This window comes from Nanorana parkeri, unplaced genomic scaffold (assembly GCF_000935625.1).
Source record: "Nanorana parkeri isolate BGI_ZX_2015 unplaced genomic scaffold, ASM93562v1 scaffold841, whole genome shotgun sequence".
Classification (NCBI taxonomy): domain Eukaryota; kingdom Metazoa; phylum Chordata; class Amphibia; order Anura; family Dicroglossidae; genus Nanorana; species Nanorana parkeri.
In genome coordinates, this window is record NW_017307109.1 from 287,949 (window position 1) to 312,886 (window position 24,938).

Consider the following 24,938-nt stretch of genomic DNA (forward strand, 5'->3'; position numbering starts at 1 on the left):
ACGGCGTGGGGGGGGGGGGTGCCTGAGGTGTGATGGCGGACACCGGACTGTGCTGTCAGCGGCTCTGTCCGGCATCCAGCCCAGCTCACTGATGTCACTGGTTGCAATGAGCTTGACAAAACGCAAGCCAGAGCGTTCCCGCTCAGCTCCTGGCAACTGGTGACGTCAGTGAACTGGGCAGCACCCCACAGAATGTCACAGGTTCCTAAGAGCTCTTAGTAACCTAGGACAATGTGGCCACCCACCTGGCTGCTCCCCAATGAGATGTCGCCTGAGGCAAACACCCAGGCTGCCTCATTATAGCAACGGCCTTGATTAGTGCACATGATTGTATTGTTTCCATTTAGACAGACCCTGTCTGTTAGCACTTGCTTGAGGCAATCATAATCTGGAAGAAAATGCATCTGTAATGAACAAATGTGGGTAATTACTGCACATATACTGTATAATTACAAACTACAGATAGAGAATCCTGCCATTAAGGTCCTTGTTCAAGCACTTCCTGTTATGGGGTGACAACTGTTTCCTGGTCATGCCCCTGTGTTGCCACCCTGTCACATATACCCCTGGTGAAGTCTACAAGCAACTGTGCTGTCACAGATTGTGCAGACGTGATCCACCATCATTATCAGGAAGCCAGTCCTGAGCAATGATGTGCAGCTGGTGCAAGTGCATGTAGACAGGAAAGTCTATAAAAGGCTGGAGGAGATCAGAAGCAATGACATTCAAAACAGGATGAAAATCACTTGAAAACATGAATAAAAGAACATGGCAAGTATTTCAATCAAGCAAGGCGTTTGAAAACAAGAGCCATGCCCATAGAGCAGTAGACCTAAAGTCAAGATTTGACTTGAGGTCCACTCTAACACTTACTAGAACATTATTTAATATTGTTTTCACATTTTCAAATATGCACTTTGGAAAATACTTCACATGCAGGAGGGTGATCACTAGATGTTGTACTTATCTGCATCAGACCATGTAATCAGCAGCTTTGCTCAATGACTTTGGTAAAACCATCAGACACAGACCTTCCAACATGACCCCGTCATACTCCAGCAGGTACAAAACACTCTGCTATCAATGAAGGGTTTGCTTAGAGTGCATCTAAATCTAAGAACAAAGATTAAATATACTGCATCCTACCAGTTGTTAGATGTGGTGGTTGCATTTGCTTTCTTTTTTAGCCTCTCTTTCTTTTACTTTACCTGATAATCCTGTCTATAACACACTTCCTATCCTAGGGTGACAATTCTCACTCGCTTTACTCTATCTATGAAGAAGCAGCAATGCCACTGTTGAACAAGAAATCTGCAAGAACTAAAAAACACGCTCCCCTCTACTAATCTCTATAACATGGAGTGTTTTGTAGTTCACAGAGGTGAACTGCACTGGACTGATATCATTGTTGGAAATAACACTGCAGAGCGTGCAGGAACGTACACGCTCACTGGATTTCTGGTATTTTTGCACTTATAAAACAGATATAACAAAGTGGCATACATCACAAAAGAGAGTGCATAAGTGCATTGTTAGGGTATATATGCACTTTAATTGTTAGGTGAATATAATAAAAGAAAGCATAGCGATGATGAGGAGCAGAGCATTTTGTACCTAGCTTTCTAAAAACTTTATGCAACTTTGTTGAAGACTTTAACCTTCAGGTCCAGCTTAGAAATGTTAAACATAGATCTTTATGGCAACGCAGGCTTTCATATTATATCATATAAGAGGTCATTTCACTAAAACCAACAAAATATTTTTATTTAAAAGATATTTTATAAAAGTGTTTTATGTGTACAAACCCTATTCTCCTCGCTAAGCAAATAATTTATTAGGATATTACAGGGAAAACAAGAAGAATTTGACACTTCTGAGCATGCTGGTTTATTCTCTTTCTAAATGCCCTCTGCTTCTCCCTGTGGTTCATGATCATGCCTCTCCTCCCAATGGTCTATGATCATACCATGCCCTGACTCATCTCCCAGTAGTCCATGATCACCTCATACCCTGCCTCTTCCCCCAATGGTCCATGATCATCCCTTGCTCTGCCTCTTCTCCCAATGTTCCATGATCACTCCATGCCATTCCTCTTTTCCAAATGGTCCAAGATCATCTCTTGCCCTGCGCCTCTTCTCCCAGTGGTCTATGATTATCCCATGTCCTGCCTCTTCTCCCAATAGTCCATGAACATCCCATGCCCTGCCTCTTCTCTCGATGGCCCATGATCACATACCTTGTCTCTTCTCCCAAAGGTCCATGATCACGCATGCCCTTCCACCTCTCCCAATGGTCCAAGAACATCCCATGCCCTGCCTCTTCTTCCAGTGGTCTATGATCATTCCATGCCCTGCCTCTTCTCCCAGTGGTCTATGAACAGCTATCACTCAGCCACCACACAATTGAAATACCATCTTACACTCCGTCTTCCCCAAAATGGTACACTTGATCAAATAGAAAGTGTCCAGAGGAAATATTGTCTTAATAAGCAGTAAAACATTCCACGGTGTTATGAATCACTGGTGCATTAATCAGGTGATGAGCAGGCATATGTTTGCTAGTTACAAACAAAGAAATAAAAGCAATATATTTATTTTAAACACAAATTATGATAACCTCTATTGGATCTCTGTTAGAGAGAATATGGTAACTTTAGAGAGAATTCACTGATTGCTAAAACTTGTGAGGATATGGTAACTTTAGAGATGAATCATTTAGTTACAAACCACACAGTGAACATCTACTACCAACAATGTATCTTTCAAGTCTGAGTCCTGTGCAAATTAATCCAGCACCTTGCCCTAGGCTATGTCTTCCTTACGGTTGAGTTGACACTGTTACGGTGTCTTTAACCCACATGCGTTAATGTGTTTTGCTTAAAGGCAGCCGAACGCACCATATCACACCAAAAAGCAGCATGTATTATTTTTGTAACAAAGCGCACCACCACACATGGTAATATGTTACCACACGGTGTGGTGTGCTGCATTGTGAGTATGTAAGGAAGGTGCATTGGGATGCCGAAGCATAGAAGTGTGAACCCAGCCTAAGCCAACTTAGACACTCCATTCCATAACTTATTGTCCCCACTGCTTTCATTCACTGACACTGGCACCCTCTTTTATATCTAACATTCATCATCTTTGAAATGTTTCAAGTTCTTTCTCAGAAACAAAAAATTCCTCACCGTGGCTTCTGTTGCATGAAAAGTGCATCAGTCACTAAAGAATTCCAGGTCGATGAATTGTTCTTACATTGCCACCTAGTGGCACGAGTCAGTAGTAGCAGAGATACATGTGAACAAAGATTGTTTCACTTCTTATGCACCATTTACCTAATAACGTTTTTTCAGCCCCATTATTTGATGTTTCTATCCAGTTTTCTCGCTTCCCATTCCTAGATGCTTTTTCAAGCACCTTTATTGATATAACACATTGGGCAGTAGGATTTATTACATTTACAAATTGGTGAATTGTATATTTGCCAGTGATTTGCAGGAAAACATTCTCTGAATATACTTACTAGTGAGAAAGTAGGGAATTAACTTTAGCCGGGAAAAAAAAAATCACATGCAAGCAGCTAAATACACCGTGGGAATACCAATATGGGATCTATTTTACCAGCAAAAAGATTTGTAGTTCTGTTCAAACAATTTTGTAATCATGCCAGGCAGCACAGCAAGACCGATCAGCATTAGTGCAGTTGCACCAAAGCTCGGTTAAGAACACACCCCCAGTCTGCTTATTGAACAATGAAGTAAACGTAGCAATGGGATGAATCCTGATCTCCTCTCAACCCTGTCAACATACAGTATATGTGCACTGCCACAGTGCTGGATTGGCTCTAGGTGCTGACCCTCCCTCACCTAGTCAAAGTGTTGCTGTGCAGGTGATTTAAAGAGCCTGAAATGCAGACTAAGGGTGCCCACACACCTTACGATAATTGTACGATAATCGCGGGAAATCCCGCAATCGTACGATTATCATAAGGTGTGTGGAAGCCGTGCGACCTCTACTACTGTAAGGTCGCACGACTTTTAACTTGCGACATGTTTGAAAACCTGCCGAGCATCGTACGAGTACGTGTTCGGCGGGTGTGTAGCATGTTCGTAAGATAAAAGCCGGACGGGCCGGTGTGCGCAAGCGCACACTGCCCGTTCGGCATTGCGGTCAACGGAAGCCCGCCCCTCAGGGGGGCGTGGCTTGCGATCATCGCAAGTACGATCTGCCTGTCCAAGATAGGCAGATCGTACGTTTTTTTAAGTACCTTACAACCATCGCAAGACAAAAGTCTTGCGATGGTTGTAAGGTGTGTGCCCAGCAAAATGCAGGTAAGAACAATAGTTCTTCAATGCATTCCCTGCATGACCATTTTTTCATGGTCATGTGTGCCTACTGTTTTCTTTTTAATAACAGTCTTTTTAAGGAAAATGTCACCATTAGTCGCGTATTATCATGCTGTGCTTCCAGCACCCCGTGGTCATCCATACTGGAAACCTCCCCATAGATTTAGTTTGTAGCTTCTGAGTCCACAGCAGAGGTCATCAAAATTCTGTTCAGGTATTGGAACAATATGCAAAGACTCCCATAAAAAACTACTACAGTGAACTAGAGGCATCCCATATGCCATTGATTGTGATGACTTTCATTGTATCCAACAAGCAATTTCAACAAGTGAAGGTGATTATTTGTCTTTTCAGCAGTATGGAATATAAAATAGCATAATACCTAGTTTGATGCCATGAATTATCAACAAAGTGGTCACGGGGGTTGGAATTGTGACCAGGCCTGTGTTCTTCTGACACATGTTGGCCCCTTAATTATCTAGCAAGCATGTATCATTGGCAGAAGCTCTGCCTGTGTGGAGTTGACCTTTGACTTGGATATTGGAGACTGTACCCTAGATAAATTGGTTGATAAAAAGATCACTGTGCAATACAAAAGGATGCACCCTGAGATGACTCCTCATTTATTCTTTCCATGCATAATCATATTTTGACATGGTTTGAGGTTCAACTGGAAAAGATCACGTCCCACGGTATTAGGTCTTCTCATTACATCAGAAAGCTAATAGTGTGTAGGACATATGTATGAGCTGTGTCTGTTCCTTATGTTTTTATTTTTTGTGTGACTTGAAGGGGATTCTGGAATATGTTACTTGTGTTTTAGCAGTATAAAGAAAAAAACAAACAGTACAGCAGAGAACCCAACACCATACAGAGAATTTTTCACAATTAACTGTTTTCTGATTAACGTTTAAATCACTGGATATCAGAGAACATGTCATTCTGCATCAAGAACATAATAAGATATGACCCAAGCGTCTCTGACCTTACTGTGAACATATGTGGCTCTCTTTAATGTAGGGAGGACCAGCAAATATCTACCATGTGTTGGATGTTTTTTTTTTTTTCTTTCACCCACATATGCCAAGATGCTAGCTGGCTCTGGTGTGTACAAGAACATATGGAGAGGGCCCAGCCCTGACTTAAGATCATAATACAAGTCTTTGGAGTTTAAAAAGAAAAGCATATTTCTGTAAAAGAGTAGCAGCACATCATCTGCTCATGTAATCAGAGCTCACAGACCCTGTATCCTCCTGAAAGGAGACCCCGATAAAGAGTAATAGATTCCACGAAGATTCAAAGTGTCAAATGATAAAGAATTTGCATAGCTCTGTAATATGCCATCTCATTTGTTTAATAAGACAGCTGCTGTGCATGAAAGGGATGCATGGACACTACAGGATGTGTGTCACACTGCTAAAAAAAAAAGTTATCTAGGTCAGCAAAATAATACATTTGTCATAGAGGATGGCAAGTCTATATCAACAATATAAACAAGACCAATCAACCATATTTAAGGTATTGGTTCTTGAAAACGAACTCTAGCATAATAAAAATAAGGATAATGCTTGATCTCCGTGTGTTTACTCACCTAAATCTGCAGTTACCTGACATTCTTTGCCTTAGTCTTCTTCCTTCTTAAGTTAATGCCTGCATGATGTGGACAATCCCTATTGCATGTCCAGTGGTGGGGTACTCTCAGGATCCAGAACAGGAGTCTCAACAGTGTTGTCAGTGCAAGGGGATCATTGGGGACCTGCCGGCGCTGTAGATGTGTCCGAACCAACAGCTCTTCCGATGGGCCTCTCTCGTGCTTGACTAAAAGAGACCATTAATATCTATAAGGTGCCCTTTTTAGTGAAATGTTTACTATGAGTATTTATCCAGATTTGTTTTTTTTTATGTTCCTTCTCTTTCCAAATATAAAAAGCTTACGGTTGCAAGAAGGTGGTGGTGAATGTATTAAACTGGATGCATCCACAACACTGAGTTTGAAAGAGAATTTCTAATCTGCTACTCTGAAATTCAGACCATGACCTCTGTGCTCTGGAATGTCTCCTTCCTTCTCTGAAATATACTTCCTCGTGTGAGGCATGATGCAGTCATCCTGTTAGTATAAGCTTGTCAGTTAAAATACAAGGAATATTTACAGTCTAAATTTGAGGATTAAACTTTACATTCAACAACTGCCAAACATGTTTTTTTTCAGAGCCTAGTAAACTTAAACACAAAGCACTGGAACACTTTTCCTCCTTTACAATGATATGACTTGTACTGAAAGCTTCAATCAGCTCATGTTCTGTGTATGTAGATTGAAATATTTTGTCACAATGTCTGTCTAGTGCGGAATGGGAGATGCCGAGCATGTCTGGAAGGGCTAAGGGGACATTAAGCTGAATTATTTGTGCTGTGGCCCATAAGGGTCTTTGTATGACTGTAACATTCTTTCCCATGTATGGAAATTGGGAGCTTTCCCCCTGGCGTCTGTGTATTTTCCCATAGCAGACAAAATATCAACATTTGATGGTATGGTTTTATCCTAACAGACAATTTAAGGGGATTCATAGCCAGATAGACAGATGTCACTGCTTAATGAAAATGATCTAAGATTTATTAATGTCTGCACAATCTTGCTTCTACATATAAGTAAAGTGTGCCTGTACTTTTCTTATACTGAGCAAAAGATCAAGTTTACAGGAAGCACTTTCAGCCTTATATACAGCCCCCTGTGTTCTCCAAAAAACTCAGTCCGTCACCAGGCACCCTAGAAATGGCCAGAACCCACTGAGTATGTGTTAATAGACAATCCCCCTCCCTTCCCACAATGCAACTCTCAGAACCTAGGCAAACAATGATAAGCCCAGAGCCCTATCATGTGGGTTGTTAGAGGAGCGTGCATAGCTCCTCTTACACAGAGATTCAAAGTGGCAAAAGAAAACAGGGAAGGTAAATAAAGGATGCTTAAAGCCTTTTCAACAAAGAGAACTGGTTACTTTGCTCAGTATGGTCAAAGTTCACTTTAAACATGCAGAAGGGTATGGCCATACATATACAGACTGAAAGATCTCCATCATTCATCAATCACTTCTTCCCCTAATCCATACCCCCCCCTCCACCCCCCCACCCCCTTAAAGCTATTAGCTTTCTCTACCATCAATCATTTTGTTCCCAAGCTTCATGTGAAAGAAAACATCCCCGGCATCCTTACAGACGTGCCTGCAGTCAGTCAACCAGTCAGCTAACCTAACGCCTGCAGCACCCAGTGTCCAGCAGGGAGAAGTAGGCACATCTAAAAGGGATCCCTGGGATGTGTTTTATCTTATAATACTTCTGAAAAAGATCTGAAGCAGAATGCTCCGATGGTTACAAGAGCCTGTCGGACCCACCAGCCAAACTTAAAACAGATATTTCTTCAAAAACAAAATGATTTTTTTTTTTAATTCCTAATTGCAGGTTGATCAGGGGGGAGGGGAAGCAAGGGAAGGGATAATATCCGTACACTACACTTCCGCTTTACCAGAAGGAAGTAGAAAAACATCTGTATTACTACAAAAATTGATTATCCATAGCTAGGGAATTTAGTCTTAAGAATTAGGCTACTCAATATTGGTTCTACTCATTTCCCACCTATTCACTATGGCCAAATACATCTCTAAACCTCAATTAAAATGAAATTAAATTCCTTTTATTTGTACCCCCATTGTGTATTCTGCAGCTTTAGGATGTAAGTGGGATAAGGAGTTGCAGTTTAAGATTTCACACTGCAACCTGCTCTGAAATTTGGCTTGAAGATACAATTCATTCATTCCTTCGGCTTACCCATTTGAAACATTTTATCTGACTGGTCACAATTCAGTTCCCCAGGAAATGTTAATGAGTAGAACAAGGCTTCTGCAGATATGGAGGCTAAATGAGAGATGCAGCCATCCATATTACTACGCAGAAAGTTTGTACATAGCTGGGAGGGGGCTTTATGGTAAAGGGTCATTCTAGTCAATACAAACATTTTAGTTTTTGGCTACTTCTAGTCAGTTCCCAGGTCTGTCAACTTGCTAAGGCCATTGCAAGGGGATCTTATTCACACTGTTAGATTTCTTATTCATTCAGTATCACAGAAATTGCAGCAGGAGGACCAAGACTGAAGGCACTGATTACACAGCAGAGTTGAGAACTACTTTTTAGCCTAAAAGAGATACAGGAATTGGGACAAATAATTTAACTCAGTACCGACTCATATCTTTAATATTAGCTTTAGGTGGACTTAGCTTTTACACTGGAAGCCCCTTCAACCTTTGTCTTGTACAGCGGTTCTCAACCTGTGGGTCGCAACCCCATTGGGGGTCGAATGAAGATTTGCCAGGGGTCGCCTAGCGGCTCCCGGCCGCCCAGGAGAGAAACACTTTCTCCCAGAAAGGTTTACTCTGCTCGATCGAGCAGAGTAAACCTTTCCCTGCGATTGTCTTTTTGTTTCTGACATCGGAGCACAGGCCACCAATCAGCAGAGGGGGACCTGTAGTTCTCCATCAGGTCCCATTCTAGTGATTGACAGCAGCAGAGGCCAGGTGCAATAGCTAGTTTGCTATTGGCTATTGCAAAGTGAAATAGCCAACAGGAATCTAGCTATGCATTCCTATGGTGGTTTTTTTTTTTTTTTTTTAATTCTAGTCAATACAAACATTTTAGTTTTTGGCTACTTCTAGTCAGTTCCCAGGTCTGTCAACTTGCTAAGGCCATTGCAAGGGGATCTTATTCACACTGTTAGATTTCTTATTCATTCAGTATCACAGAAATTGCAGCAGGAGGACCAAGACTGAAGGCACTGATTACACAGCAGAGTTGAGAACTACTTTTTAGCCTAAAAGAGATACAGGAATTGGGACAAATAATTTAACTCAGTACCGACTCATATCTTTAATATTAGCTTTAGGTGGACTTAGCTTTTACACTGGAAGCCCCTTCAACCTTTGTCTTGTACAGCGGTTCTCAACCTGTGGGTCGCAACCCCATTGGGGGTCGAATGAAGATTTGCCAGGGGTCGCCTAGCGGCTCCCGGCCGCCCAGGAGAGAAACACTTTCTCCCAGAAAGGTTTACTCTGCTCGATCGAGCAGAGTAAACCTTTCCCTGCGATTGTCTTTTTGTTTCTGACATCGGAGCACAGGCCACCAATCAGCAGAGGGGGACCTGTAGTTCTCCATCAGGTCCCATTCTAGTGATTGACAGCAGCAGAGGCCAGGTGCAATAGCTAGTTTGCTATTGGCTATTGCAAAGTGAAATAGCCAACAGGAATCTAGCTATGCATTCCTATGGTGGTTTTTTTTTTTTTTTTTATTCTGACGGCGTACATAACACGGTTATATCCACAGAGCAGCTACCAAAAAGATTGTGCTTTCTACTCCCTACGCAGATAATGTCAGGAGTCTGCTGTTGTTGTTCTAGGAAGGGTATTTCAGCTTCAAAAAGCAAGTAGAACAGTGGTTCTCAACCTGTGGGTCGCTGTGTGATTTCTGCTGTGCTAGGTGAGAGTCCTCCTCAGCCCTCTCCTAGCGCAGCAGTGTCAGTTCTCCTGCCACGCCGCCAGATGTCGCTGCAGCAGCCGCATCATCCCTAAATTTTACCATTGGGGTCACCACATCTTGGCAAATGTTACCAAGGGGTCCCGGCCCTAGGAAGGTTGAGAACCACTGGTCTTGTATAATCTATTTGTATTCCAAGGTTAACTAGCCCTATTATTTAATAGAAAAGTAGAAACCACACAAACCTAATAGAAGCAGTTTACTTTTGGGACTCTGATTGCTAAAATGTATTTCCATTCCACACTGTTCAATCATCAAAGAAAGTATTCTGGCACACGCACAAATTAGAGCGCAATGTATTTGTTTACCAAAGGCATGCAAGACTGTATGGACGTGAATCGCAGCCTGAATGCCTGAGCAGCTTGCCAAGTTTTTCACATAGTTCTAAATGGCATCCTTCACATTGGGGAGAGCGCACGCTCTGTCAATGACACTTTCATCTGTAAGTCCTTTAGCAGCTCTCTGCACTGCCCGAGTTCAGTTATAGATCACAATCACCCAATGGCTTCATATTTCACCGGCCGCCTTCATCTAGAGCAGCATGCTGCCTGCCATGTGCAGTGTGTTCATCGCAGATTACAGCTCTCAACTCACATAATGAATGACTCTGACAGGCATCACCCAAATGCTGCGCATGCTGGATGTTTAACAGTCTGGAATGTGTGCAGTTAGTACTAGCAATGAAGGCATATAGGTGTGTTTTATATCTGGAGAAATACAAATTGGGTACCAGGCTGAGGCTAGGACCACATGAACAATTTTAAAACCCTTTTTATTGCAGAATAAAGATACATGTTACAACATGGTATGAAAATATCCAGATCATTCATCCAGATATGATGAATACTAAATGTAGGGTATAGTTAAACAATTAAATAAGCAATTTAAAAAGTGAATAAATGAGAAGGCAACGGATGGCTAGTTCCCATAACCTTGCATTAAGTGTCCCTTTTGTGTATTTTTCAAGGCTGGATGGTAAAAATTTATAAAAAAAAACTGATTGGCAGGTTATTGGCCTACTAACTAGTCAAGTATCAGTGGGTTAGCTCCAAAGCAAGTAATTATTTTCTAAGTGGTTGGGGTAGAAAAGATATGTATAGAGGAATCCCAAATTTCAAACAAATTTCCCACCTTAGAGTCTTTTTATAGAGAAGCCTCTACTCACTCCATGCGAAAGACGTAGCCTAGTGTATCCAAAAATAATTGCAAGGATCACAGTAGGTACTATGCGATATGGGTTTTTCGGTTACCGTAGAAATGATAGTCTATAGTAATTTGCAGCCTTTGAAGATTCTGGGGCTTGGGATATTTATCATGGCAAACAGGAGCCATTTGCATCAGAGGTAAGACATTTACTAAATGTGTCATAAAATACACACATAAGCAGTCTTTGTAAAGGGAATATAGAGTCGTTTTGTATGTATTTACTATAGTCTGGACTAAAAAAAAATATTTAAATTAGTCAGGTAAATATTAACTATTGTATATAAATATGTAGGATTATCGCTTTTAGCCAGCAGGTGGAGCTCTAGGCACCTTGTCACTTGTTCCATAGGCTATCCTTATCTGGTTTTCTGAAAACAAAACAAAAAACACCTGTTTACAGAGATCAATACCTCAAGCTGAAATTTACACAAAAGTGAACCAGTCAGAGCAGTAACTCCTCCCCCTCATGCCTGTGCAGACAGCTCCATAAGTAGTTTCAATCAGAAAGAAAGCGCCTAAAAGTAAACAGCTTCAGTTGTTCTCTCTCTTGAAAAAAAACTGCTCTCTGAATCTTGTGTCTTGGTGCAGCCTATTCTTGACGTACTGATGTGGAGTGGGTAGTCCTCCACCCCCAGCCTATGTGTGCCTTGTGATGCTATGCCATTTAATTGTCAGTGTAATGCAATGCTAGGGCTGGCCAGTCTGTGGTAGGAAATGGGGTAGTATGTGACCATTGGCCTAGAGGAGCAGAACTCAATCCATGTATGATGACAACTTGATCACTGGTACAATCTAGGTATTATTAAAGGAGAACTATGGGGTTAGGGCTTTTCCCCATAGTTCTCCTTAGAGTAACGGGAGGACACAAACTAGCGTCCTCCCGTCACCCTAAGCTCAGTATACCGCAAGCTATTTTGTTCATCCGCTAACCAAATAAAATGGAACTGGGTTTATATGTTCTCCCCATGCTTGCATGGAATTCCTCCTACAACCCAAAACGTAAGGTAAGTTTAGACTGAATGACTGGAGAAGGCACATTAGACTTCAAGCTCTTACAGGAGACAAAGAGCAATGGAAATGGCTTTCTGTACTCAATAAAATGCTGCTAAATATGATAGTGATACATAAACTTAAAAAAATATTTGGCAGTATCCTGTACTGAGACCAAGAAAAGATGATCTGTTGGTTTCTATTGCCATCACATTTTTTAAAACACAGCACCAGAGGGACTATTTGGATGTCACTTGAAACTAGTGACCCTACTGCACTTTGTACAGAAACTCAGCCAACTTAATCTTCTACAGAGTCACCTTCCTTTCCCATGTGAAGTACTGGGTCTGGTAAACAGTCTGAAACCCAACTATGCTTCCTTCTGCCATCACCACCTGTCACATGACATCACGCTCATTTCTCAAATGTGTATTGTGTGGAACTAATTGGTGCTGCTACTTCTCAGTGGATTATACTGTACATTAAGCATAACAATTGTTTGTAGTAATTGTAAAACATCACAGAGTGAAAACATTTACATTAGCTGCCCCTGGAAGACCTCTACTCCTAGCCTTTACTTCTCCTGCAACGGACAAAGAATTATTCATGTTATTCTTTGTAAATCTTTGTTTTTATGTAGATTTTAAAATTATGTATGCACATCGTTATTACAAATGCAGGCTCTATTTCTGACTTGTTAAAGCTGTATAACATTCTGTTTCTTTGCAGTCAAAGTGAGGTATGACTAATTGAAAACAGAGCAGACTTTCTATGTGATTAAAGAAAAGTCTAGTGTTTTTTTCTTTACAATAATTAGGAGAAAATGAATAGTCATAAAATAAAAAGTGCCTATTCATATTTTGTATTTTTCTAAGCTAGCAGGTGAAGTACTCAGGCCCTTTGACATGTTGAGATGTCACCTTCTTACAGCCTGCAGGAAAAAAAATCATGTTCTTTACAAAGACCAATAGCTCAAGCTGCAATTTACAAACATAACTGAGTGAGTTAGAGCAATATCTCCTTCTCAGCCTGATGTTTCAATCAGACAAAGTCTGCCTCAAATCAGGTGGCTACTGTTGTGCTCTCTGGTTAGCTAACCCATAGTGCTCTGTCGAGTATTAAAAGTTGAAAAACCTACAATTGTCACATCTCCACTGGCACACTCTGCATCAGGGCCGGTGCACACCTGGGCGGCACCCCACCGCTCTGCAATCATGCACGATTCTTTGTGGATTGCGTGCGGTCAGGAGTGGCCCAGGTGTGCACCGATCATTTGCAATGGCACCCCAGCTGCGCCGGTTTCCCGCCGCAATTCCAGCGCGAGTCATGTATTGCAGAAAAAGGGTACTGGGGTGACTACTAGGTGTGCACCGGCTCTCACTAAGTTTTATAGCTGGACATTAAAGGGGCCCCTACATGCATAGCTATGCCACTGAGAAAATATGTCCCTTGCAGGCAATATTTTATCAATGCACACATTTTAGTGGGTTAGTTTTTAACTGGCTGTAAATGCACTTCAATCCACAACTGGGTCCTGCTCTATTTTTCAAAATGTGGAGCAATGAGCAGATCATTTGATTGTGGAGTGCTAAAATGCATTGTAGTATACCTTTTATATGTTTATTGGGGTGCAATTAACAATAAATTGCAACACACATATACAGGGCATTACCATACAATACTGTTATTATGTGTGTTATGACCCATTTTCCATGGGCACTAAGGTGTAAAAAAGTCCTTACACTCACCTTCCTTTCTGAGGGAGTTGTAGCCCTGTGTAAGCTCCACATTTCTTTGATTAGAGCTTATAGAGGACTCTCTCCTCACAGCCACAAACAGTCCTCTTGCCTGTGGATTGGCTGTTTAGGCACCCAGCGCTGTGTCACGAGAGGAAGACAAGTCCCATGTTCTCTATAACGAGTTACAGAGTATTTCTCTTCTCTCCCAGCAGCTGAATGGAGCAGCAGGGAAGCATAAGGAAGGCAAGTATTAATAGCAACTGACTATGCTGCAGTTCAGAAAACCTGCATAAAAGAGGATCACTTAAAAATAAAGCCACAGAACCTTGCATGATCCAGCAATTGGATTGGTAATGAATGAACTACTGTACTTACATACAAGCTCTATGCAGGGGCGTATCTGCCGCGAGGCAAACAAGGCGGCAGATTCCTGGGGAACGGCAAAAATGCCGGGGTCTCAATGTACCGGCCCGCTGGCCAGTTGCGGCCCGCGAGCCGGTATTTTGTGACCCGCAGCCAGCTCAGAAGTCAGCTACGCGGTCACGGACCGCATACCTGACTTGCGGGAGCAGCTACACAGTCTGCATCTCTGTCGGATGCAGACTGTGTAGCTGAGTCTGCGCCGGCACTCGGATCCTTTCAGCCGGTGCTCTTTTAGTGAACGCTGGCCCAAAGGATTGTGCAGGATCGATTGGGAAGGTCTGCAGCAGACCTTCTCAATCGACCATCGGGACAGACGTGCCGCCTCACAGCCTCCTCCCTGCAACAAGGTAGGCAAGGTATGAAATTTGACAAGCGGCCCCCATGAGAGAAGAACATTTGTTGAGTGGCCCCAGAGACGGAAGAGGCGGGGGGCGAAGATGGCAGAGACACCGACGGAGGAGGTGGGAGGCGTCGCCGGAGCTCCAGTCGGGCAGCGAAGATGACAAGGAGGCTGTGTCGGGCGCCGAGGAGAACGTGCAAGGTAAGAGGACTGTGCTGGCAGAGCTCAGCATAGATTCTGCACAGCCCACCAAAGAGTCTCAGGTATGCTGTGCAATACCTTTTGGTTGGCTCTGCAGGATCCGTAGGGGGCTTTGTATGATCTGTGGTGGGCTTTGCAGAATCCATAAGGGGCTCCGCTGCCGGCAAAGCCCACCACAAACCCTGCAGAGCCCATCTGAGACCACAGCCGGGTGGGGTACATTTAGTGTGGGGGGGGGGGGCACCGAGTTTTGTCTTGCCTAGGGTAGCCCCAAACCAGAATACACCACTGCTCCTATGGCGAGGTCTACTGCAGCCAACATACTCCCAGCCCAAGAAGCCTAAGCTAGGGGATATCCGGGAAGGTCTATGATCATCCACACATTCCTCAATCTGAAAATGTTTAAAAAAGGTGAAAGACATCTAAAGCACTATTGGTTGCTAACAATGCTATTGCCAACCAGCTAAGGGACCGTAATATACAGGGGTACGGGTACTCCTAGAATGAGATCCTAATAGGTTGGACTTGATGGACTAATGTCTTTATTCAACCTCAAATACTATGTAACAACTGAGTAGAAAGAGAAACTAGGATGGCGAAACCTGAAACACTTTGGATAGTAGAGTCATCTGTCTCAGAATATAGAGGCCCTCTTTTCTTGTTTGTAGGACAAGTACTGGGGAATTTTATATTTTAATTGTATACTTAGTAAATATACTTTCTACTCCACATTGCTCATTTCAATTTTAAATGAACCAGCTGCTTTGCTTCTGGTTCACAATACCGTGTTTCCCCGAAAATAAGACACTGTCTTATATTTTTTTGGGCTCAAAAAAACACACTAGGTCTTATTTTCGGGGTAGGTCTTATTTTCGGGGTAGATCTTATATTTTAGCAATTCTCCAAAATAGTACTAGGTCTTATTTTCGGGGTAGGTCCTATTTTCGGGGAAACAGGGTATTCATTATAATTGACTGTAAACGTTTGCTGTGAACGCTTAAGTATTTTATTGTAACAGCAAATTAAACAACTGATAGGGAAGGGAAGTAGACTAAAAGGGATGTGACTTAAGTGATCCTGATTTTACATTACAATGAAAAGATCTGGGTGGGTCCAAGCAGGGCCTATTGTGTACATAGAGCTTAGGTTAATGCCAAGGATGTTATAATCAAGATTGATTGGCACCTAGGACCTTAACAATTCCACTTGCTGTTTTTATGGATTTTCTTTACACAAAGCCACCAAGTTTTCTAGGTATTTACCCCCATTGAGGGTAGATTAGAAGTGGTTCTCTACATTTAGTATGAGAATCAAATAATTTCTGCTACCACTTATGATTGCCACCTGGACCAAATTAAAGACTGATCATGACATGTCACTGATTAATATTATACTCGTCTTGTGCCGTGTTTTCTAATTACAAAGCAGTGTTCATATTTATTTTCTGTTTCTAACCTGATTTTACATAGTAACTTCACTTTTATAAAAAAAAATTGCTATAACTGATGCATACATCTTTAAAAAAAATGTAATGTTACTCAAGGCTAGAATGTACTTAAACTAACAAAAAAAAACAATTTTGGCTTCCTTGTAGGGAGATGTTTTGTGTGCAACTGGGTATACAGACCTCCCTCATTAATGTCTTCTCCTACTCACTTGGCTCACTTCTGTACCCATCAGTTTTTCTTTTATTAAAATACTAGGACTGATCATGTTACAGTAACAGGCAAACATGTCGATTTTCAATACACACAGCAGCAGGCAGGATTTTGCAGTGAGGTTTTACGAATAATATTGCACTGATACATTCAGCTCTTCCCATATATAGCCTGCTTTGTATGTAAATACGGTAGCAGAGTATATCAAATATGAGTTATAACTGCAACCACTAAGAGACTTCTTGCTAAATTGAGTCAGATTGTGGCAGATGAGGTCTAGTGACTTTTAACACAGGCTCAATTAACTTCTATTAAACATTAACTGCAAAAAATCAAACTTTAAATGCACATTAAATTAGAGAAAAAAAATAAAAGTCCCCGATCTGCTGTTCCTGCTGGACAAATGGAGGTCATAGAGAACCCCAGGCCTGGTTATCCATATTAATAGATACATATCCTTGATGCACGAGTAATTTTTAAAAATGATCCGCTGACATATTTTGTCCCTGTGGTGCTTTGGGTCAGCTTTTTAAGTAGGGGTTAATTAATACCTAAGGTTACTTACTGTGGAGGCATTGATATATACGTCCGTCTAATCTTTTCCTAATAGTGCTGGGAATCTGTATTACTTGAATATGAGGAATGAAACGGAACTTAATGAAATTCTTATCCCCGGATAATGTAACTGTCATTAATAGAAGGGTTCCTTCCTGTACAGAAGGTCAGCAATCTGCATATGCAATCTCTTAGAAGAGATTAAATCAAACCTAAACGGCTCATCAAAGGACAAAGCCATACTTATAAGTGCAAAGAACACACTTGTAGACTTATAAAAGAATAAGTGAGAACTTTTAGTGCACTTCTCCTTTACTGCTACCCCTCCTCTTCCAGTGATTAGGTCATAGGTTATACTTACCTTTGTTCTGCCAAACTCTTCAAAATACTGCACATAGGAACATGCACATGCACCACAGCCTCTATTTGCTTTAAATGAAAGCTTGTCTCCACTAAAGTGAATGGGGTATGTGTAGTGCATGAGTAGGTAGCACAGGTTATAGGCAAACATTTGCACTGAAATGAATAGAGACTGCAGTGTGCATACTCTATATGGCTGTGTACAATTTGTAAGAATTCAGGGTGAAGTACAGTAGAGTCTTCTCAAAATAGAGGTATCTACATGTCTTACTTCCATCAAAACCCAAAAACAAAGGAACAAGAAGGTATAAACTATCTTAGAATTCAGAAGAAAGGTGCTACCGAAGCAGACAACTCAGAGAAGTTCTAGCAGGAGAAGCATTTACAAATAAGCATAACCTATGACCAAATCCCTGGGTGAGGGGAACCAGTTAATTGTATGTATCCTTTAAATGTTAGATATATATGTGTTCATTTTGACGATAGCAATGATAGTCACAAAAGGATGTCTTTTACTTTTGGGTGTTGGCCCCCAGCACAGCACCTTTAGTGCACAACTTTGAATGGCAAAATAAAAAATGCAACCAATAGACATAAAAATCACCCATGTTCTGCAAGCATCACCTATCCTAATATTTACATGTAACAATTTTAGCCCTAAAGTAACCCCCCCCCCACGTAACCCCTAACATAGAACTAAAGTAAAGCCCAAATGAACAATAGAAAAGGTTGAAGCCTGCCAGCATACTGGGGAGAAGAATCTTTGCTCTCTGAAGAAACAGTGGTCTCTCTGCTCTCTCTGCAGGGGTTCAACACACCTCCTGCTACGTCCCAATAAGAGGTAATCAAAAGGGAACATGTGTGTGGATGATTGCAGGGCTCTACAGCTAGGGCGTGTGCTGAATCTCTGCAGAGAGACCGTTGTTTATGCTGCTTTACTTTCTTTGAGTGCCTACACAATACAAATCAATGCATTTGTTTTTGTATTTTCTAAAAGATTATGGGCTTTTTGATACTACTGTGAGGTGAGTTCTCAGGAGTGTTCCTTGACTATTGCTTCTGTATCTTATATTTGCTGTCTTTGATTAATGCTGTATTATGGGGGTACTGTTTTCTTATCATTTTGTTATTGTATTTTAACGTCATTTGAAAAATAAAATAAAATTTAAAGTACAATTGCTGTGTGACTGATACCTTAACTGAACAGAAAGAATGCGTGATTGCAATGACACACATTGCTTCCTCTAGGTGCTAATTTACAAATTTCTGTGTTTAAACAATGGCAAAAATATGAAGGAACTACCAAGTGAACATTTAAAAGCAGTACCTACTTTAATGTAGATACTATATTAATTCAAAATATGTGCTCAATAAACATACACTATACTTTTCCTGTAAACTACAATGCTTGCTAAGCTTTGAGCAATAGTCAGGATGTTTCTGCTCTCCATCAGGTAGGTAGCTAGATCCCCTGGCAGATGAAACCCATAGAGGTAGTCCAACTTGTTAGAAAATCACCTTTAAGCTGGCCATACACCTTACAACCATTGCGCGATTTTCGTTGTGCGATGGTTGTAAGGTCATTAAAATTTCGTACGACCTGCCCATCTTGGACAGGCAGATCGTACTTGCGATGATCGCAAGCCCACCCCGCTGAGGGGCGGGCATTCCGATGACAGCAATGCTGAACGGGCAGTGTGCACTTGCGCACTGTGGGGAGGGCTTGCCGATGATTGCAATGCTGAGCGGGTTTTCCAGCGTGCCAGGAAGACGAAAGTCATGCGACCGTACAGTAGATGTGGTCGCATGCTGCCCATACACCTGCCGATTATCGTACGATCGCGGGATCACCCGTGATTATCGTACGATAATCGGCAGGTGTATGGGCACCTTAAGACTGGGGCCCAATCCTATATGTAGAGAAACTAAGGATTAAAGCAAATCATGTGCTCCGCCACTGCTGTGCCAGAAAAATTATAGGTCCTGGCTCCCAGACAACTCACTTGAAAAGAGGCAAGTACATCACTGCCTGTCATTCTCATGACAGCTTTTAATCTATTTGTATTACAGTCAGTTCTCTTAAGGTGCCCATACACCTTACGACCATCGCAAGACTTTTGTCTTGCGATGGTCGTATGCTCATTAAAAGCCCGTACGATCTGCCCACCTTGGACGGGCAGATCGTACTTGCGATCATCGGAAGCCCGCCCCGCTGAGGGGCGGGCTTCCGATGACGGCAATGCAGAACGGGCAGTGTGCGCACACCGGCCCGTTCCGCAGCTACCGGGCTAGCAGGCTAGAAACCCGCCCGAGAATCGTACGATTCTCGGCTGGTTTTCAAGCATGTTGGCTCGACAAAAGACGTGCGACCGTACAGTAGAAACGGTCGCACGTCTTAGTTCACACTGCTCGATTCTCGTACGATCGCTGGATTTCGCCCGATTCTCGTACGAGAATCGAGCAGTGTATGGGCACCTTTACACACATGCAGATATTTGTTTAGTCGTTTAGAAGATCGGCTGATCAAAGCAAAGCATGAGTCAAAATCGATCAAGGACTGATTAAACGGAAATGAGTCAAAGATCTTTGGTTTGTGATTTTTATTCAATCTGATCTATTTAGTCACAATTAATGATCAAATAAATTATCAAATCAATATATATATGTTACCACCGTTAGTGAGATGTCTAACCAACTATGAACAACCTAAAGTTTGCTATAGATAAGATGGGAAAAAATGGATAGAAGGAAGGAAACCATCACAAGCCCCTGGATGATCGCCAGCTTTGAAAAATATTTACATGCTCATTTGCTAGTAATGTCAGTTGCAGAACTGCAAATAGCCAGATGCCAATAGACTGGACATCTTTTGCGGGGAAACTGGATGGTTTGGACATTATGCTTTTAGCCTACAGAGGTTTAGTACAAATTCTTGGCATAGTAGAGACTTACTTCTCAACAATCTCCTGTCCATTCCAGCAAGAGGTATCGTTTTCAGAGACAGTGCTGTGACGACAGACAAGTGCAGGGAGGCTGCCATAGAAGTGACTGTAGGCCTTCAACTTCATTATAAACTCCCTAGAAGAAGAAAATATGTAAGCAATGGTGACAAGGAAATATACAAAATATACATTTTATTTGTGTTTGTTCATGTGAATTTTCATATGGTGGGTTTTAATTAGGGATGTCCCGATACCGATACTAGCATCGGTATTGGGACCGATACAGGGCATTTTGACAAGTATGTCGAAATGCCCCGATTCATAGCGCCGATGCTTGCGCTATTTTTTTTTCTTTACCTTCAGAGCGGGAGAGCAGCGGCGAGTCAGCGCTGGTCCGGTGGGAGGAGCTCCAGGTGGTGTCCTAAATTAGCTGGCCGGCGACTACCCAGAAGACCCAGCTAAATTAGGACCCCCACCTGGAGCTCCTCCCACCGGACCAGCACTGACTCGCCACTGCTCTCCCGCACAGCGCCGACTACGACCTCACCAGCGAGGCACATCGTGAGCAGTGAGTGAGGGCAAGGGGGGTCCCTATGTAGAACCTATTAATATTAGCAGGGGATAATTGTAAATCTATTGTCTCCGTGTATTAGCAGTGTGTACTCTATATGTACCACATACAGAGTACACACTGCTAATACATGGCAGACAATAGATTTACAATTATCCCCTGCTAACATGAATGGATTAAATGATCCATAGTACATAATAGTACATAATATGTAGTTGTACTACGGATCATTTAACCCATTCATGTTAGCAGGGGAGAATTGTAATTCTATTGCTGCAGTGTACTCTACTGTATATGTAGTACATATATACAGTACACATTCCCAATACACTGCAGCAATAGATTAACAATTATCCTCTGCTAATATTAATAGGTTAAATGATCCATAGTACAACTACATGTTATGTACTATAGATCATTTAACCCATTCATGTTAGCCGAGGATAATTGTAAATCTATTGCTGCAGTGTACTCTATATGTAGTACATGTACGTTACACACGTCCAGTACACTGCACCGATAGATTTACAATTCTCCCCTGCTAATATGAATAGATTAAATGCTCCATAGTACATAATAGAACATAACATGTAGTTGTACTATGGATCATTTAACCTATTCATGTTAGTAGGGAAGAATTGTCATTCTATTGCTGCAGACTGCAGTGTACTGGAAGTGTGTGCTGTATATGTATTATGGATCATGATTTAACCTATTTATGTTAGCAGGGCAGAATTGTGAGCGCCTCCCACAGGCTGAGCACCGAGACGCGATGCAGCGATCCTGCCCAGCGCCGGCTACGAGAGGCACCGCGTGAGGCAACAGGGATCGGAGTGAAATGTGAGTGAGGGAAGCTGGAACAGGGCTGGCTGTAAATCTATTGCTACAGTGTACTGGAAGTGTGTACTTGGTTAAATGATCCATAGTACACACTTCCAGTACACTGCAGTAATGGAGTTACAGTTCTCCCCTGCTAACATGAATAGGTTAAATGATCCCAGAGGCAGATGCATGATCGGATTTGTAATTTCACGACAGCTGTGTGAAAGCAAATACAAATATTTTATTGTTCTAAAACAGTCTTAAATTAAAGAAATTGGCCTATAATCATTAGTCTGTATAGTTTTTTTTAAATGTTACCTGTCCCTTTAAGAAAAAGTATCGGTAATTGGTATCGGCAAGTACATGAGGGGAAGTACTTGTACTTGGTCCTGAAAAAGTGGTATCGGGACATCCCTAGTTTTAATGTAAAGCATGCCAATCTTTTAAAGCAAACTTCAGCTAAAAATAACAAGATAAAAATGAATAGACCATTAACCCCTTCGTGACTGACGACGTACAGTGTACGTCGCCAGCATTGGGGCTACCTTTCCAATAAATGTCCTTTATTTTGCCACTAGAGGTCCACTGTATGATGACCAGCATTATTTAACCCACTTCCTCTGAGCCCAAGTCATCCTAGACACGCCCCAGCCTGTGACTGCACAGTGAAAGGAGAAGAAGCACAGTGATGAGCTCATCTCTCTGTACTCTGCTTTCTCCCACTACCAGCCTTCTTCTTGACAGCACAAGAACTGATTGGCTCCTTGAACAACTTTTTGCTCTCACACACCATCACTGCTGTATATGGACTGCAAGAGGCTGGCTGATACCAGGTCAAACTCCGTGACATGTTCTGCTAGCATTAAAAACGTACATTTAATGATGTATTAATGAGTACAGAGCTGCATTATTGGTGCATTTCATATTTGCCTAGAGTTCAGTTTCAAGGGCAGATGTCTGACTGAGAATGCTGGATAGTGAAACATCCACTCATCGTGGACTTGCTAGGACTTGTTGTAATCCACTCAGTGACGCATACACTTTGAGTTTCAGCTCAGATGCTCCTGGGTACACATTTGTGTTACTTATTTGTCTTGTTATTAAAAATTTTATCTTCCTTCCCTTTTATACACGTAAAAGAAAAGATCAATAAAGAGCCAACATTAAGAATAAAAGGGCCCTAGACAGGGTAACAGTTTTAGGCCTCCCCTTTAAGTTATGTTACTAACAAGCACCCCGTGTACATATAACATTGATATTATAACAGGAAAACAAAAAAAGGAAATTCATTATTTATTTATTTTTGACACAGTGTGCTCACTTCTTCTTCGGGCTGCATTTACACCTTTGTGGTATAACATGCTTTTAACTGTGTGTTTAATGTGATGAAACACATTTTTAATGCACCTTGATGTTCTAACACACGCAATACATAAAACATGTATTAACATGCATTTAAAAAAAAATATTTGTAAGCTTTCAGACCTTCTACACCTCTTCCTTATACCCAAATAGACTGTAAGCTCTTCCGTCTTCTGAATCCTTACTTATAACCTAATAGATTGGAAGCTCTTACACCTTCTGTATCCTCCCTTTACCCTAATAGATTGTAAGCTCTTCTGCGTTTTGTATTCTCCCTTACTACATAATAAATTGTAAACTCTTCCATCTTCTGTATCCTCTGTTATACCCTAATAGACTGTAAGCTTTTTCACCTTTTCTATCCTCCCTTATATCCTAATAGGATGTAAAGTAGGGTTGCACAGATACCAAGTACAGTACTCGGTACAAGTACGAGTACATGTACCGATACTTTTGAGCTCCAAGACTACACTAGAGAAAAATTAAAAAAATTAGGAGGCAGCTGTCATTTGTAAGGAGAACTCGGAGCTCCTGGGATTTGTACATCTCTGTTTTAATGTACGATTTAGTTTTTATAAATATAAATAAAGGGATGCACAGATACCAGTTTTGCGAGTACGAGTACTGGTACTTGCCGAGTACTTACAAGTAGGAGTACTGATACATTTTTGTTTATCGTCATGTGACAGTTTTTCTAAAACAATACAGACTAATGATTTCAGGACAGTGGTGGAGTGCCAGAGCCAGGTCCCAGCTGCAACCCTGGTAGTTCTCATGAAAATGCCAAGTATCTGCACTGGTACTCGAAAAGTATCTGTGCATGCCTAGATGTAAGCATTTCTTCCTTCTGTATCCTTCCTTTTACCCTAATAGACTGTAAGCTCTTCCATCTTCTGTATCCTCCTTTTTACCGCAAAAGTCTGTAAGCTCTTCCACCTTCTCTATCCTCCCATATACACAAATAGACTAAGCGGTTTCATCTTCTGTATCTTTGCCTTATCCCTAATAGTCTCTCAACTATTGTATGCAACATCCCCTTTGCATCTGTACTTTTAAATACATAAAACACACAGGGAGTCTCATCTATGCAAATATATTAAATATATAAATTAACACTTCATTATATAAAACTATTCATCATTTAATGATTCATGCAGAATAGCAATGATACATCTGATTATGATCAGTGTATTACCATCAGCAGAATGCCTTATACAATCTGGCATGTGGAATTCTCTAATTTCCCCCCAAAAAACCCTCAAGTAGATATTGTATGCTTCTTTCCTTCCTCTGTTATTTTCTCTCTAAAATGGCAGCTGAAGGCAATATATGGAGAATGTTAAGTGAGTTTATCTGATTGTATTAATGTCAACAACTGCTAGAGTTTAATACTACTTTAAAATAAAATAGTTATTTTAATGCTAAAGTAAAGGTCACAAGTACAGAAACCTATTGCAGCAGTGAAACGTTCCTATATTCGTATAGACTTTTGGGACCTACTGTAAGCAAAGTTGTTGGGCCCTTGGACAGCCAACAGGCCCTAGGCATCTACCTAGGTTGCCTTGTGGGTGATCCGCCCATAGATCTGTGCATGCCACATAAGGGCTTGCCAGCAGGGTGGAAAATCATTGTGTGTGTTCTGGCTTTCCAAGTGTCTCAAGAATAATTTTGCCTCCAGTTTCCAGCATTTTTATGACACAACTTAATTTTTTTACCTGGGCATGGATGCGTCTTACCTCTTGCTGAATTTCCTCATATCAATGTGTGGAAATTCTGGCATTGGCCAGGTTATGCTCAGCATAAAGCAAAAGAGGAGATGGAGACAAATTCTGGAAGGGGACATGGGGGGG

At 41.6% G+C, this 24,938-nt stretch overlaps 1 protein-coding gene across 1 annotated transcript in view; it reads right to left on the reverse strand.

Annotated features, from left to right (window-relative positions):
• The window catches only part of GPC3 (glypican 3), a 365,721-nt gene that overhangs the window by 149,160 nt on the left and 191,623 nt on the right, over positions 1 to 24,938 (reverse strand). Inside the window, exon 5 of the mRNA XM_018565397.1 lies at positions 20,344 to 20,469. Coding sequence (XP_018420899.1) covers positions 20,344 to 20,469 — 126 coding nt within the window. The remainder of the gene's footprint in view (positions 1 to 20,343; positions 20,470 to 24,938) is intronic.